The sequence below is a fragment of the Chrysochloris asiatica genome, unplaced genomic scaffold (genome assembly GCF_000296735.1).
Source record: "Chrysochloris asiatica unplaced genomic scaffold, ChrAsi1.0 scaffold00152, whole genome shotgun sequence".
Classification (NCBI taxonomy): Eukaryota; Metazoa; Chordata; class Mammalia; order Afrosoricida; family Chrysochloridae; genus Chrysochloris; species Chrysochloris asiatica.
Window position 1 is genome coordinate 2,014,814 of NW_006408670.1, and position 14,070 is coordinate 2,028,883.

Genomic DNA, 14,070 nt, shown 5'->3' on the forward strand with positions numbered 1-14,070 from the left:
CTTCCCTAAAAGCCGAGACTGTAAATTCCAAAAAGGCAAGTCCCCCCCCATCCAAAAAAAAAAAAAAGCTAAAGAGCATAGAGAGAAACACTGTAAACCGATGATATATGGAGGGGATAATAATCAATGTAATGAAACAAGCTATATGAATGGTTGACTATGAAGCTGATGATGTGCTCTGTAAACTTTCACTCAATGCAAAATAAAAACATTTAATTAAAAAAAAAAAAAGATAGAATTACTTGGGGCCATCCAAGGTAAAAGTTGCCAAAGTTGAACTTTTCCTCCATTCCGATTAAGGCTGGTGTCAGCTTTGTTTCAACTCATCTTGGAGAAGTGAGCAGAAGAAGAGATGCCCCAGCAAGAGGCAGAAAGCAAGTTGGCAATGTGGTGGGAGCTAATGGGAGAAGGGGAGGAGGTTAAGGAGCAGAAGTCTCTCCCTTACCTGGTCAAACAGTTGCTTGCCGGTGGTGTTGGGCTGGATGGCAAACTCCAGTTCTGCATCCATGGTGGTCACACGCACATTGATCTAGGGTGAGATCAAAGGAAATGAGTTAGTTATCTTGCTCTGTGCTTAGCAGAGCACAAACAGCTCTGTTCAACTACAGAAAAGGGAACTAGAATGTTAAGACCTTGATAAATTTTGGTAAATATTTGGAAAAGAAAGAGGAATATAGAAACAGACAACAACATAAAATACCATTTTATTAAAAACATAAAATTTGTTGTATGCCATCTAGTCGGTTCCGACTCATAGTGACCCTGTATAGTGTTTCATAGGCTGTAAATCTTTAAGGGAGTAGAAAGCCTCATCTTTCTCCCACGGAGCATCTGGTAGATTCTAGCTGCTGATCTTTTGGTTAGCAGCTCAATGAGAGACGCACTATGCTACCAGTGCTCCTTAAAACAACCATAGAGCAATGTTTAACAAGGGGCAAACAAATGAATGAAAATCATCCTACTTCCAAGAGAAAACAAGTGTTAAATGTACTTCTAGGAAGACTTCTCCTTCACCACCCATGTTCAGCCCACAGCAGCATTCCCTCTAATGCACAGTCTGGATTATCCACAACACTTGTCTTTGCAGAGGCAATTTACACAGGATAAAGAACACTGGGTACCTAGTACTATCATTGGCTCAGGTACAACTTTGACTATATCCTGCCCCCTTCCTGGGCCTTAGTTCTCCTCATCTATGCAAAGGCTAGAACGGGGGTGGGGGGTGGGGGTGGGGGTGTAGGTGATCAATGAGACTACATACGCTCCAAGGATCATTAAAGTACTGATATTTGTGGTTCTATATACTTCCTTGCATTGTTAATACTTCCTGTATTTATGTTGTATTGACTTCTATAGTTACAGAAGAGGAAGGAGGCCTCAGTAGAGGTGGGTGTGGACAGGACAAAGGAGTTAGTTAGCAAAGAAACAAAGAGACAGGGAGAGGCCCAGACAAAAATAGCAGGGCATACAGACAAACATGCACAGCATACAGGTTTTCAGTCATGTTAAATGTATCAAATCTATTTTTGAAATGGTTTCTAAATTAAGGAAATAATCAGATTGTACTTTGACTCTTGTAGACTTGTTCGACAATCAGTCCCTGACTTTGTTCTGACTAATTAATATTGAGTTTCTCTATCATCACATTCAACATACATTCGGTGATCCTCTGTATTCATTTAGTAAGGTCCACATGCCTAGTTGGCATTTATGTTGCTGAAAATATGGCATTCCAATGAATAGGCCTTTATGGTGCCACAAGTTAATGCACTGGACTGCAAGGTTGGTTTGGACTGCAAGGTTGGTAGTTCAATCCCACCAACCGCTCCTCAGAATCCCTGTACAGGGTTGCTGTAAGTTGGAACTGACTAAAAGGTACTTGACAACAACAACACATCCTGTGATTTTCAGTGTTTTTTGTTTGTTTGTTTGGTTGGTTGGTTTATCACCAGTAGCATATTTTCTAACTACTTTTCCTTCATGTTTGTTCCCCACTATAATAGTTAAGTTTTTTTGCCAACTTGACTGGGCCAGGATCCTCAGTGGTGTGATAGGTGAGATGTAGTTATCCCCACAATGAGATCTAATATAACGCAATTAACTCTATAATGAGGTCTGCTATGAGCAATCAATTGAAAGGATGTTTCTTCACGGGTGTAGCTGACTTCCAATATATTAGACACTCAAGAAAACTTCCTTACTCTCTGTTGGGTCTGGTTCTTGCATCTGGCTCCTCCTCCAACCTCCAGTTCTTTGGACTTGAGCTAGTAGTCTGTTCTATTATCTGCGAATCCTGGGAGTTGTCAACACATTGCTTTCTTATGTGCCAGACCTGCTTACCTATCTGCCATCTGACCCCTCAATCTTGGTTTATCAACCCTGAAGCTACATGAGTCAGAAGCCTCTAGCCTGAAATCTAATCCGCACACTTGGTACTTATCCACCTCTATGACTGTGTGATAAGTCTTGGCATGGCACCATAGTATAAGCAATCGATCTCAAGGTCAGTTTGAATTTAAAGGTGAGCAGTTCAAACTCACCAGCCACTCCTTGGAAACCCTATAAGAGTCACTATGAGTTGGAACCAACTCGACAGTACTTAACAACAACATGACTGTGTGAGCCATTTTCTTGATATAAACCTTTTTTCATACACAGAGATATATGTGAGCTTCACTAATCTTTCTTCTTTAGAGAACCAAGACTAAGACATTTAGTACAGGAAGTGGTTTCAGAGAAACGGAATCATAAAATGACTTTTCTAAATTGGTTCTCTTAATGACACTGATAACTATACTTGTATTAGTAAAGAGGGTGCCGTAATCCATAGTATAAGATGGCAATGTTAATATGTAAAATATCACCTACTATAGATCAAATAATATGTAAAATATCACCTACTATAGATCAAATAAGCACTGGGCCACAAGGTCAGTTAGAACCACGAGGTTGGTAGTTCAAACTCATCAGCTGCTCCTTGAAAACCCTATACAGGGTTGCTATGGGTTGGAACCAACTCAAAAGTACTTAACAATAACAGCATAGATCAAGTATTAGTGACAAGTCAGACTCTGAGTGATTGTATGTTTGATACTTTTCTACAATTTTGTCAGGATGAGGAGTATAGAAGTACAGAGAAGCTGATTGTTGGCACTACTGACAATAACCACCACTCATCTGTCAATTTGTCATAGTGTGGTGGCTTAGACATTGCTATGATTCTGGAAGCTATGCCACTGATATTTTAAATAACCAGTAGGATCATCCATGGTGGATAGGTTTCAGCTGAGGTTCCAGATGAAGACAGAATAGAAAGAAGGAGAGAGGACTACTTCTGAACGTTTAGACATTGAAAACCTTATGAATAGCAGTAGAACGGTATCAGCACCAGAAAATTGAATATTGAAACATGATGAAGAGAACCAGAATATTGTGAGATATAGTGCCAGAAGATGAGTCCCTCATGTTGGAAGGCTCTCGAAATACAACAGGGGAAGAGCTGCCTCCTCAAAGTAAGGTTGACCATCATGACGAGAATGGAGTAAAGCCTTCAGGACCTTCATTTGAAGAGAAGCAGCTATAAACATGAATTAATAATTAGAACATGGAATATACAAAGTATGAATCTAGTAAAAGTGGAAATTGTCTGAAATTAAGTGGAACACATAAGCATGGACAATATCATTGAAATCCCATGGGAGTAACGTTTTATTAAAGATAATACAAAAATGGCTGCAACCATACACAGACAGAGAACTTCCAGAAGTTCAAGCTGGATTCAGGAGAGGACGTGGAACATGGGATATCATGGCTGACGTCAGATGGATCTTGGCTGAAAGCAGAGAATACCAGAAAGATGTCTACCTGTGCTTTATTGACTATGCAAAAGCTTTCGATTGTGTGGATCATGACAAGCTATGGACAACATTGCAGAGAATAAGTATTCCAGAACACTTAATTGTGCTCATAAGAAACCTGTACATAGACCAAAGGGCAGTTGTGTGAACAGAACAAGGGAACACTGAATGGTTTAAAATTAGGAAAAGTGTGTGCCAGGGTTGTATTCTTTCACTATACTTATTTAGTCTGTTTGCTGAGCAAATAATCTGAGAAGCTGGATTATATGAAGAAAAACATAGCATCAGGATTGCAGGAAGACTCACCAACAATCTTCAATATGCAAATGATACAACCTTGCTTGCTGAAAGTGAACAGGACTTAAAATACTTAACTGATGAAGTATTTTAAGAGAGACCACAGCATTCAGTATGGGTTGTATGTCAATGTAAAAAAACAAAAACAAAAATCCTTACCACTGGACCAATAAACAACATCCATATAAATGGGGGAAAGACTGAAGTTGTCAAAGACTTCATTTGCTCAGATCAACCATCAGCACTCATGGAAGCAGCAGTCAAGAATCAAACGATGTATTGCATTGGGCAAATCTGCTGCACAAGACCTCTTCAAAGAGTTCAAGAGAAAAGATGTCAATTTGAGAACTAAGGTGTGCCTGATCCAAGCCATGGTATTTTCAATAACCTTATATGCATGTGAAAGTTGGACAGTGAATAGAGAAGACAGCAGAAGAAATTATGTATTTGAGTTATGGTGTTGGTGGAGAATACTAAAAGTACCACAGACTGCAAAAAGAGCAAACCAATCTATGTTGGAAGAAGTACAGACAGAGTGCTCCTTAGAAGCCAGGATGGCCAGACTTCACCTCTCCTAATTCAGACATATTATTATGAGGGATCAGTCCCTGAAGAAGGATATCATGCTTAGTAAAGTGGAGGGTCAGAGAAAAAGAGGAAGAACTCAATGAGATGGATTAGCACAGTTTCAGCAGCAACAGGCTCAGGTTTAGCAATGATTGTGAGATTGGCCCAGGATGGGGCAGTGTTTTGTTCTTTGTACATAGGGGCACTATGAGCCTGTATCGAATCAGTGGCATTTAACAACAACCTGAAAATAGTCCAAGTGGTAAAGCAAGGAGACAAGCTCAGGATTTTGGAGTTACAACTCAAGCAACACAAAGTTTCTACTTCTGCCCTGAAAAAAAGTCTTATGTCTTGTGATAACAGAGCTGATATTGCCAAAACCACTCTTAAGGTAAAAGTGGCAGAATTACAATGCAAACTGAATTCCTAATATAGAAGTGTCTGATGTGAAAGTGAGGGCACTGACTGGGAAGTAAGGGCATCCTGAAACTTAGGATAGGGATATATGGGTAGATAATCAGGAAGCTGAGGACGTTGGATCCCTAATTTCTGTTGAAGCACTTTTACCAACAGCACAACCTTCCCATCTGCAGAGATTACTCCATTTTTGTCTGCTGATCCATTATAAGTAAAACCATTATCAGCTTTGTCTCAACTTGATGGGATTAACCCAACTGTGATTACAGGGATGGTGCCTAAGGCAGATATCTTGTAAGATACTGCTGAATGTTCCTAGGAAACACCTCCACCAATTATTGCTTCTACTACTGCTGTGTGCCATAGAGTCAGTTCTGCCTCATAGGATTTCTGAAACTGTAAATGAGCAGAAAGCTGCATCTTTGTCCCACAGAGAAGCCGGTGAGTTTGAGCTACTGGCCTTGTGGTTGTGACCCAGGTAGAACTACACTACACTACACTCCAAAAAAAAAAAAAAAAAAAAAGTTTGATTTTTCTAATATGTATAAGTAGAAACCTAGAGAATATGTGTGGAGATGACTATTAAGAGTATAGGATAATGGGGCAAGGAATATAAAGTTGGATCAGTCTAAGTTTAGTGATATGGGCCCACTAAGCCCAGATTCTTTATGCAGTGTTTCAGGTAGAAAGGTTAAGAGAGAGTCTAGCTGTTTATTTGATTGGTTCTCTGAAGCATGGATTGCATGGTGGCCTATAATACATCAAGTTGAAGTACCAGACCTGCCTTGATATTCTGTAGTTTGACATGTTAGAGTAGATTAAGCAGGGTAGACCCATAAACCCACACATGGATCTCAGAGGACACACCTTTAAAACAGTGAAGAAGAAATCTGTGAAGGGAGACCTATCCTCCTTGAAAACTGCAATGATTGTTATCTAATGTAAACCAGATTCAACAAAGGGAACTGATCTAATTGAATTAAGACACCTAATTACAATGGGGCTGACTGGACCCTGTGGTAGCAGGGGCTAAGTGGCAGCATTTAATCTACAAAGAGAAGGTGGGTATAGTTACCTTAATGGATATCAGAATCTAAGTAGGAATCAGAATAATCTGAATTGTGTGCACTAATGGTGTTAGCTACTTGGGCAGGGTGTCCCTAGGAGTGATATAGATGATAAACTAAATATTTAATTGATCTAAAAAAGCAGAAAAATTCTATGTCAAGTGAATGACAGCCTAATTTGAATCACCAGAATAGAGAGTCATAGCCTCTTAATTAATTCTCAGACATGAGCCAATTTACAGACACACAACCCTTTGAATAAAGGGGAAACTAATTCCCCTAGAGGAAGGACCCCATGGCGCTGTCAGAAATTCATACTGTGAGTATTTCTCACAGCCTTCTCCAAAGGGATCTACAGAATTTTACAAGATACACTGTTCATTGGGGAAAAGTAAATAATTAGACAGGACCATGGTTTTGAACTGACACTGATTCCAAGAGACACAAAATATCACTGTGGCCAAATTCAGAGTGGAGGTGTATGTAAGTCAAGTTATTAATGGAGTCTTAGTTATGGTCCATCTCACTGTGGGTTCAGTGGGTCACAGAACTCATCCTATAATGATTTCCCCAGTTCCAGAATGAATAATAAGAAAAGACATATTCAGACTGGGTAGACACACTACACGGACCCTCTATAACAAAGATACGAGAAACAAAATAAAACAGCCACAGATGAAAATTTTGGCACCCTGAACTTTAGAAGAAATGGTAGATAGGTGGATAGAATGCTTGCTGGGAAGAGAGGCCTAGCAGGAACAGCAACAGAGGGAGAATGACTGGTGAACAGCTGGCCAGAGGTGGCTTGACCATCTTGTGAGCAGCTTTAGCAGGGGGAGGGGGAGGAAGGTCTGGCAGTGTAGATTCACACAGGCAACTGGAAATGTGGGACTTCTTCTTTTTCCCTATGTTCCCCTGGTGACCAGAGGTGTGGCCAGCTCCATCCCTCACGATTTCCAGGAGTTCAGAGCCACATGTTGGAAGTCACACTAGGGTGAGTTGGGGACCAGCTGCACATCTTTGGTGTGCCGCTTTGGTGCCTGGATACACGTGGGCTTAGCACCAGGCCTACAAAACCCACAGGGCCACTATACAAGCATTTAACCAGTCACCCTGTCCCCACCTTCCCCGTCATCTTAACGGACACTGAAACCAGTTCCATCATGGGCGCCAAAAACTACTTTTAGATTGAGTGTTCTGAACATAGAAAACACCAAGGGCGATAGGAACTCAATCTAGGGCCTGGGACTACGTTTGTCACATCCCTTCTACAACCAGTTTGCAAGCTCCTTGAATGCAGGAGTCTACCAGAGATTTCTCTACTTCTGGCCCAACAACAAATATGACAATCCACAATGTCAGAGAAATCAGACTATCTTAGCTCCCATGAAGAAGGAAAAGTGAATGGCTCAAACAAATGACCAAGATGCAAAAATAGAAAACAATTCTGAGGAAAAAAGGGTAATGGAACTAACTGAAAAATAATTCAAAAGAATGATATTTTGGTATGTTCATGGGATTGAAAGAAAGATCCAGGAAAGCTAGGAGAATACAGAAAAAAAACTTTTAGAAGAATTCAGGAAAACACTACAAGAGCAAATAGACAAAACATATGCAAATTTTGAAACAAAACCTGCAATTAGAAATCCAGAAGGTTAATACTAAGATTTCAGAAATGGACAATAAATTGAAAGGGCACAGGAGAATATTTAAAGCAATGGAAGGCCGAATTAGAGAACTTGATGCTAGAAGAACAATGAGAAAAAAAGACTGAAAAAATCTGAAGAAAGCCTAAGAGCTATGTGGGACACCTTGAAGAGGAACAACTTACAACTGATTAGAATTCCAGAACAGGAAGAGACAAGCACAAGAAAATTTTCAAAGAGTTGTTAGCAGAAAAGTTCCCTAACATCATGAAAGAGAAGATAAACATACAAGAAGGTTAATAAACCACAAGCAGGATAGACCCCAAAATGAAATCAACAAAACATAATCAAACTTCCCAAAATCAAAGACAAGGAAAGAATTTTGAAAACAGCTCAGGAAAAAAAAAAGTAATCTACAAAAGAAAAACAATAAGATTAAGCTCTGATTTCCAGCAGAAACCATTCAGGCAAGAAAGCAATGGGATGATATATACAAAACTCGGAAAGAAAATAAAAATTGCCAACCAAGAATCATATACCCAGCAAAGCTTTCCCTCAAATACAATGGTGAAATGAAGACATTTCCTGATAAACAGAAATTAAAGGAATTTGTAATAATCAAATGAATTTTACAAAAAATGCTAGAGTGTGTTCTTTGGACTGAGAACCAACAACAATAGACAACCACGGGAGATTACCATGCATGACAACACCACCACCCAGAACTCAATCCATATGTAGAAATATTTAAAGTAAAACAAACCTATAAGATTGAAAAGGAGTTCTGGTAGCGTAATGGTTATGAATTGGGCTGCAAACCACAAGACCAGCAATTCAAAACTACCAGCTGTTCTGCGGGAGAAAGATGAAGCTTTCTGCTCCTGTAAAGATTTACGGCCTCAGAAACCCTGTACAGGGTCGCTATGAGTGAGAACCGACTCCATGGCATATAACTTAGGGAACCAGAAACATTAATGTATAATGAAGTCAACTATAAAACAAGAAGAGATAATATTGTAGATACAGAACTTAAAAATGGCAAGGAAGTCAAGTAGATTTGTATATAAAGCAGATTGTTTTAAGCAGGAATAAACTACATGATAACTTCAAAGAAAAATAATATACCTGCACATCAAAATGAAAAGAAAAAAGAAACCAGAAAGATATTAGCAAACATTAACATAACAAAAATTAAAAGAAACCCCACAAACAAAATGAACTTAGCATAGAAAATGTGGAACAGAGTATCCAACACACACAGAAGAATGACAACCATCAATTCATACTTACTGATAATTACACTGAATTTTAATGGATTAAATGTCCCAGTCAAGAACATAAAGAGCAGAATGGATATGAAAACTATATCCTTCAATACGCTGTCTCCAAAAGACATATCAAAAAGATGGAGACAGCCTAAAAGCCCATCAACAAAAGAATGGTTAACTTTGGTACATATACACAATGGAATACTATAAAACACTGAGGAATAATGAATTTGTGAAACACCTCACAACATGGTTGAACGTGGAGGACAGTATGTTGAGTGAAATTACACAATTACAAAAGGGCAAATATTGTATGACACAAATGTTTCAAAAAGTTTTTTAAAAAGATTTCTTGATAAAAGAAACAATCTATGATGGTTACAGTGGGTCAGGGGAGGCTAGAGGTAATCATGTTCACATGGGTGACAGGGTACACAGTATGCAACAAGATGGAGGTTAGCAGAGGAAAGAAGAAGGTAGTAGTAGGAGAATCATGGAGTAATGCAGTAGTTAAAATGAATAGAGCTAAATAATAAATACTGTTAATTGTTGCATGACACAATATATGACTTATTGAATGTAAAACTGATGATCTGCTCTGTAAATCTTCATTCAACTTACAATAAAAAGTTGAGGGAAAAAGAATAGACATAGTCAACAACTGTCAGAACCACCATATTGGATACCTGAAATGTGGAATAAGGGCTATTATGGTAGGAAAAGCCAAATAGAAGCCATTAGAACTACTGCAACATAGGAAAATAATAAAACCAAAAGCAATACCACATTCATAGAGGCAATGCAGAGATAGTGCAACAATTAAGGATTTGAAGGACGCAAGGGTGGTGATTCCTACAACATCCTCATTTAACTTGCTTAACTGCCCTATGCAAAAAAAAACCAGATAGATTTTGGAGAATGATAGTGGGATTATCATAAACTTAACCAGATGGTCACTCCAATTGCAGCTGCTATTCCAGATATTGTTTCATTGCATGAGCAAATTAATATATCTCCTGGTACCTGATATGCAGCTGTTGATATGATCATTGCATTTTGATGAATTCCAGCTTACTGTCAGCTGCCAAGACTAACAACATTTTCAATGTCCTACCTAAAGGGTACATCAATTGTTCAGCACTATGTCATAATTTAGCCCTCAGAGAATTTTGATCATTTTTCCCTGCCACTAGACATTGCATAGTCCATTACATTGATGACATCATGCTGACTGGACCTAGTAAACAAGTATCAGTAACACTCAACTTATTTGAAAAAAACAAACAACAACTGTGTGTTGTTGTCATCAAGTGCTGTCAAGTTGGTCCCAACACATAATGACCTTGTATAGGGTTTCTGAGCAGCAGCTGGTGGGTTTTAACTGCTGACCATGTGGTCCAGTACTTTACTACAGCACCAAGCTAGGATTCCATCTGTGTGCTATTATTGTTGCTAAGTGCAGTCGAGTTACTTCCTACTCATAGCAACTCTATATAAGGTTTCTGAGGAGAGGCTGGTGAGTTTGAACCACTGACCTTGTGATTCAAACAGACCTTGTAGTCCAGTGCTTATCCTTCAGCAACACACCAGGTGGGAAATTAATCTGACAAAAATTCAGGCACCTTCCACCTCAGGGAAAGGTCATTAAAATGAGAGGAAAGAAAGAAAGGACCAAAATAGATGCCAGAAGAGACTCAGACATGCTCTCCAGCCTAGAGATGCTAAGTGGAAAGGAAGAAATGAGGATGTAAAAGAACTGAAAAGAAAATTTCAAAGGGAAGTTTGAGAAGACAAGGGTACAGAATCAGGACAAGTGTGTGCCAGGTCTGTATCCTTTCACCATACTTATTCAATCTGTATACTGAGCAAATAATTCTATAAACTAGATTATATGAAGAAGAATGTGATATCAGGATTAAAGGACGACTCATTAACAAAATTCTTTGCTGGAAGTGAAGAGGACTTGAAATACTTACTGATGAAGATCAAAACTACAACCTTCAGTATTGACTGCATGCACCTCAATGTAAAGAAAACCAAATTTCTCAATACTGGACCAATAAATAACGTAATAGTACATGATGAAAAGACTGAAGTTGTCACAAGACTTCACTGTATGTGGATCCATAATCATTGCTCCTGGAAGCAGCAGTCAAGAAACTGCTGCAAGAGACCTCTTTAAAATGTTAAAGAACCAAGATGTCACTTTGAGGACAATCTCCTCATATACATGTAAAATTGGAAAATGAATAGGGAAGACCTGAGAAGAATTGGTGTATTTGAATTATAGTGTTGACAAAAAATATTGGAAATACCTGACAGAAGTACAAACAAATCTGTCATTCTAGAAGTATAGCCAAAATGATCCTAAGAATCAAGGATGGTGTGATTTCGTCTCTCATACTTTGGACATGTTGCTGAAGCTGCAACTGGCTGAAGTGATCCCATGTTATAAGAAGAGAGGTCATTAGTGTTTACCTTGGTCTGTACTTTTCTTTATTTAGGTTAATCAGTATTTAACACCTACCCCAGGAGTCCTGGTGTGGTGCTGTGGGCTAATGTGTCAGACTACAAAGTCTTTTGAACTGCAAGATTGGTGGTTCAAGCTTACCAGCTGCTCCTTGGAAACCCTATACAGGGTTGCTATGGGTCGGAATCTACTCGGCAGCACTTAATAACAACATAGTTCCTTGGGGGGATCAACACAACTTGAGATAAGAACGAGTAAGTTTCTCAAAGTCCTAGGACATCCACAATATGCCCCAAATCACTGTAAATTCTCTTTTCCCTTTCTCTTTGGGAAAGCATTCTTCCAAGAGCTCATAGTCCCTCTGCCTCTTGCATATCTGTTATACATTAAACCTTGCTAGTTTTATCATACTGTTGTTGTTGTTGTTATTGTTGCTAAGTGCCCTGAAGTCAGTCCTGACTCATGTGCGTAGGGTTTCCAAGGAGCAGCTGGTGAATTTGAACCAACCATCTTGTGACTCAAACCCATTATCCCACAGCACCACACACTTCACCATACCCCTGTCTCTGAGTAATTGGCTTTTCTTAAATACAGGCATCACGAGCCACCATGTTGGCTTCCCTGAATCAACCTAGTGGCTGCCTGAAGTACAGCGGCCCCACAGCAGGGTTGGGAAATGTGGCAGATCTTTCAAGCCTCTCCATGGATAGTCCCAACAGAGTCCAACTTGCTGAGGCATGGGAAACCTCCATCTGCTGATCAGCGAGTGGTGAATAAGCATGTTGTTGTTGTTAAGCACTGTCAAATCAGTTCCAACTCATGATGACCCTATATAGGGTTTCCAAGGAGTGGCTAGTGAGTTTGAACTGGTTTAAATGGACCTTGCGGTCTAGTAATTATCCTATAGTGCCACACTAGAAGCATGGTTCTTGGTTTCTTTCCATGGGATTTACATAATATTCACCTAAAGAGTGCTCTGTAGAAAAATCATTTACTCTGATTGACATACAAAGAGGTCTTCTAAGGATAAGCACTGGACTTCAAAGTCAGTTTGAAGGTTGGTGGTTCAAACTCACCAGTTGTGCCTTGGAAACTGACACAAAGGCATTTAACAGCCACAAAGTAACATTCAGAAAAGTATGATTTTTGTCTCTAGATGGTACTGAATCAAGAATATTTTGAAACATATTTTAATTTTTTTCTATGTGTGTGCTTATGGGTTAAACTATTTTAACATTGTTGTTGATAAGTGCCATTGAATTGGTTCTGACTCACAGCCACCTTTATAAGAGAATAAATAAAATGCTTTCATTTTAACAGGTCTTCATGTCTGTATTGCTACTGGTTTAGTTTCTTGCTTTGTTAGAAGAAAGCTGCTCTGTCTCCTTCCCCATAAACCACTTCTTACTTTGTTAGAGCGTTCACTGTGTAAGTGTTGGTATTGTTATTGTTTGATGTATTGCTTTTGTTATTCTAGTTTTGTGGTTTTCTTCCAGGAAAATTAAGAGAATATAGTTTAAGACAGACCAAGAGAGAGATGTAGTAGAAACTGTTTTGCTTCTTGCGTTCTTAGTTTCAATGTCTATGTTTTTCTTAAAAATGTTTAAATGCCTCATTTCTCCTTGTTAAACTTATAACTTATAAAGAAATTAAAGTTTAAAAATAGACTAAGGGCAAATTTAGCAGTGTCTTCCAAATAAAGTTCTAGAGAAATAAATATAAGTTTAAAAGAAACTTTGAGATAGTTTCTAGAACTTTAAGTAATTTTACTAGTCTTTTAGAATCAGTGATAGAGTAGGGACATTAAGCTGACAGTTTAGAAGATGAAATTCATTAGTGAGATGAGCATTCTGACAAATCTAACAGGGGACGCCTCAGCAGGAGTTGCTGTATTTTGCACCCAGATTTTGAACATTTTTTGTAATAACAGCTGTTATCATTGGAGTAGAGGCTCAAATTATTAATAAGAGACTTGCAGTGAATACTGTGCACTATAAAGAATTATTAGGATCCTACAAGAAAAAGGAGAAGCTGAGGCAGTTTATCCATGGCTAATTATCTCCTTGGATGCATCCTTAAACACTGGCAGTTTTTGTTATATTATCCTTTAAAAATACCTGCAATGGCCAGTGAGGCAGCAGGTTCTCTTTCAAAAATAGTTAAAAGGACAATCCAAGAATAGGTGAAAGTCCAATGAGGTAACTGGTGAGTGGATATGGTGGAGCAGCTTGTAGACAGGAGTCCAGCTGGTGCCAAGGAATTGTTTGGGAAATTCCTTCACTACTGAAAGGCTTTTCTGACTCTTAATCCTCATCAAAGCTTTGCTAGTTCTCAAGATTTTAATTTAAAAACCTACCTAGTGACATTATGTTGAGTGAAATTAGTCAGACACAAAAAGAGAAATACTGCATAGGACCACTACTGTTAAAGACTAAGAAAAATAACTCATACTAAAGGGGGGTGGGGGGATTCTTTGTTAAT

The 14,070-nt window shown here is 38.8% G+C and overlaps 1 protein-coding gene across 1 annotated transcript in view; it reads right to left on the reverse strand.

Moving 5' to 3' along the window:
• MSN (moesin) overlaps positions 1-14,070 on the reverse strand; it is a 153,466-nt gene that overhangs the window by 58,506 nt on the left and 80,890 nt on the right. The window contains exon 2 of the mRNA XM_006870794.1: positions 446-529. Within this exon, the coding sequence (XP_006870856.1) occupies positions 446-529 (84 nt within the window). The remainder of the gene's footprint in view (positions 1-445; positions 530-14,070) is intronic.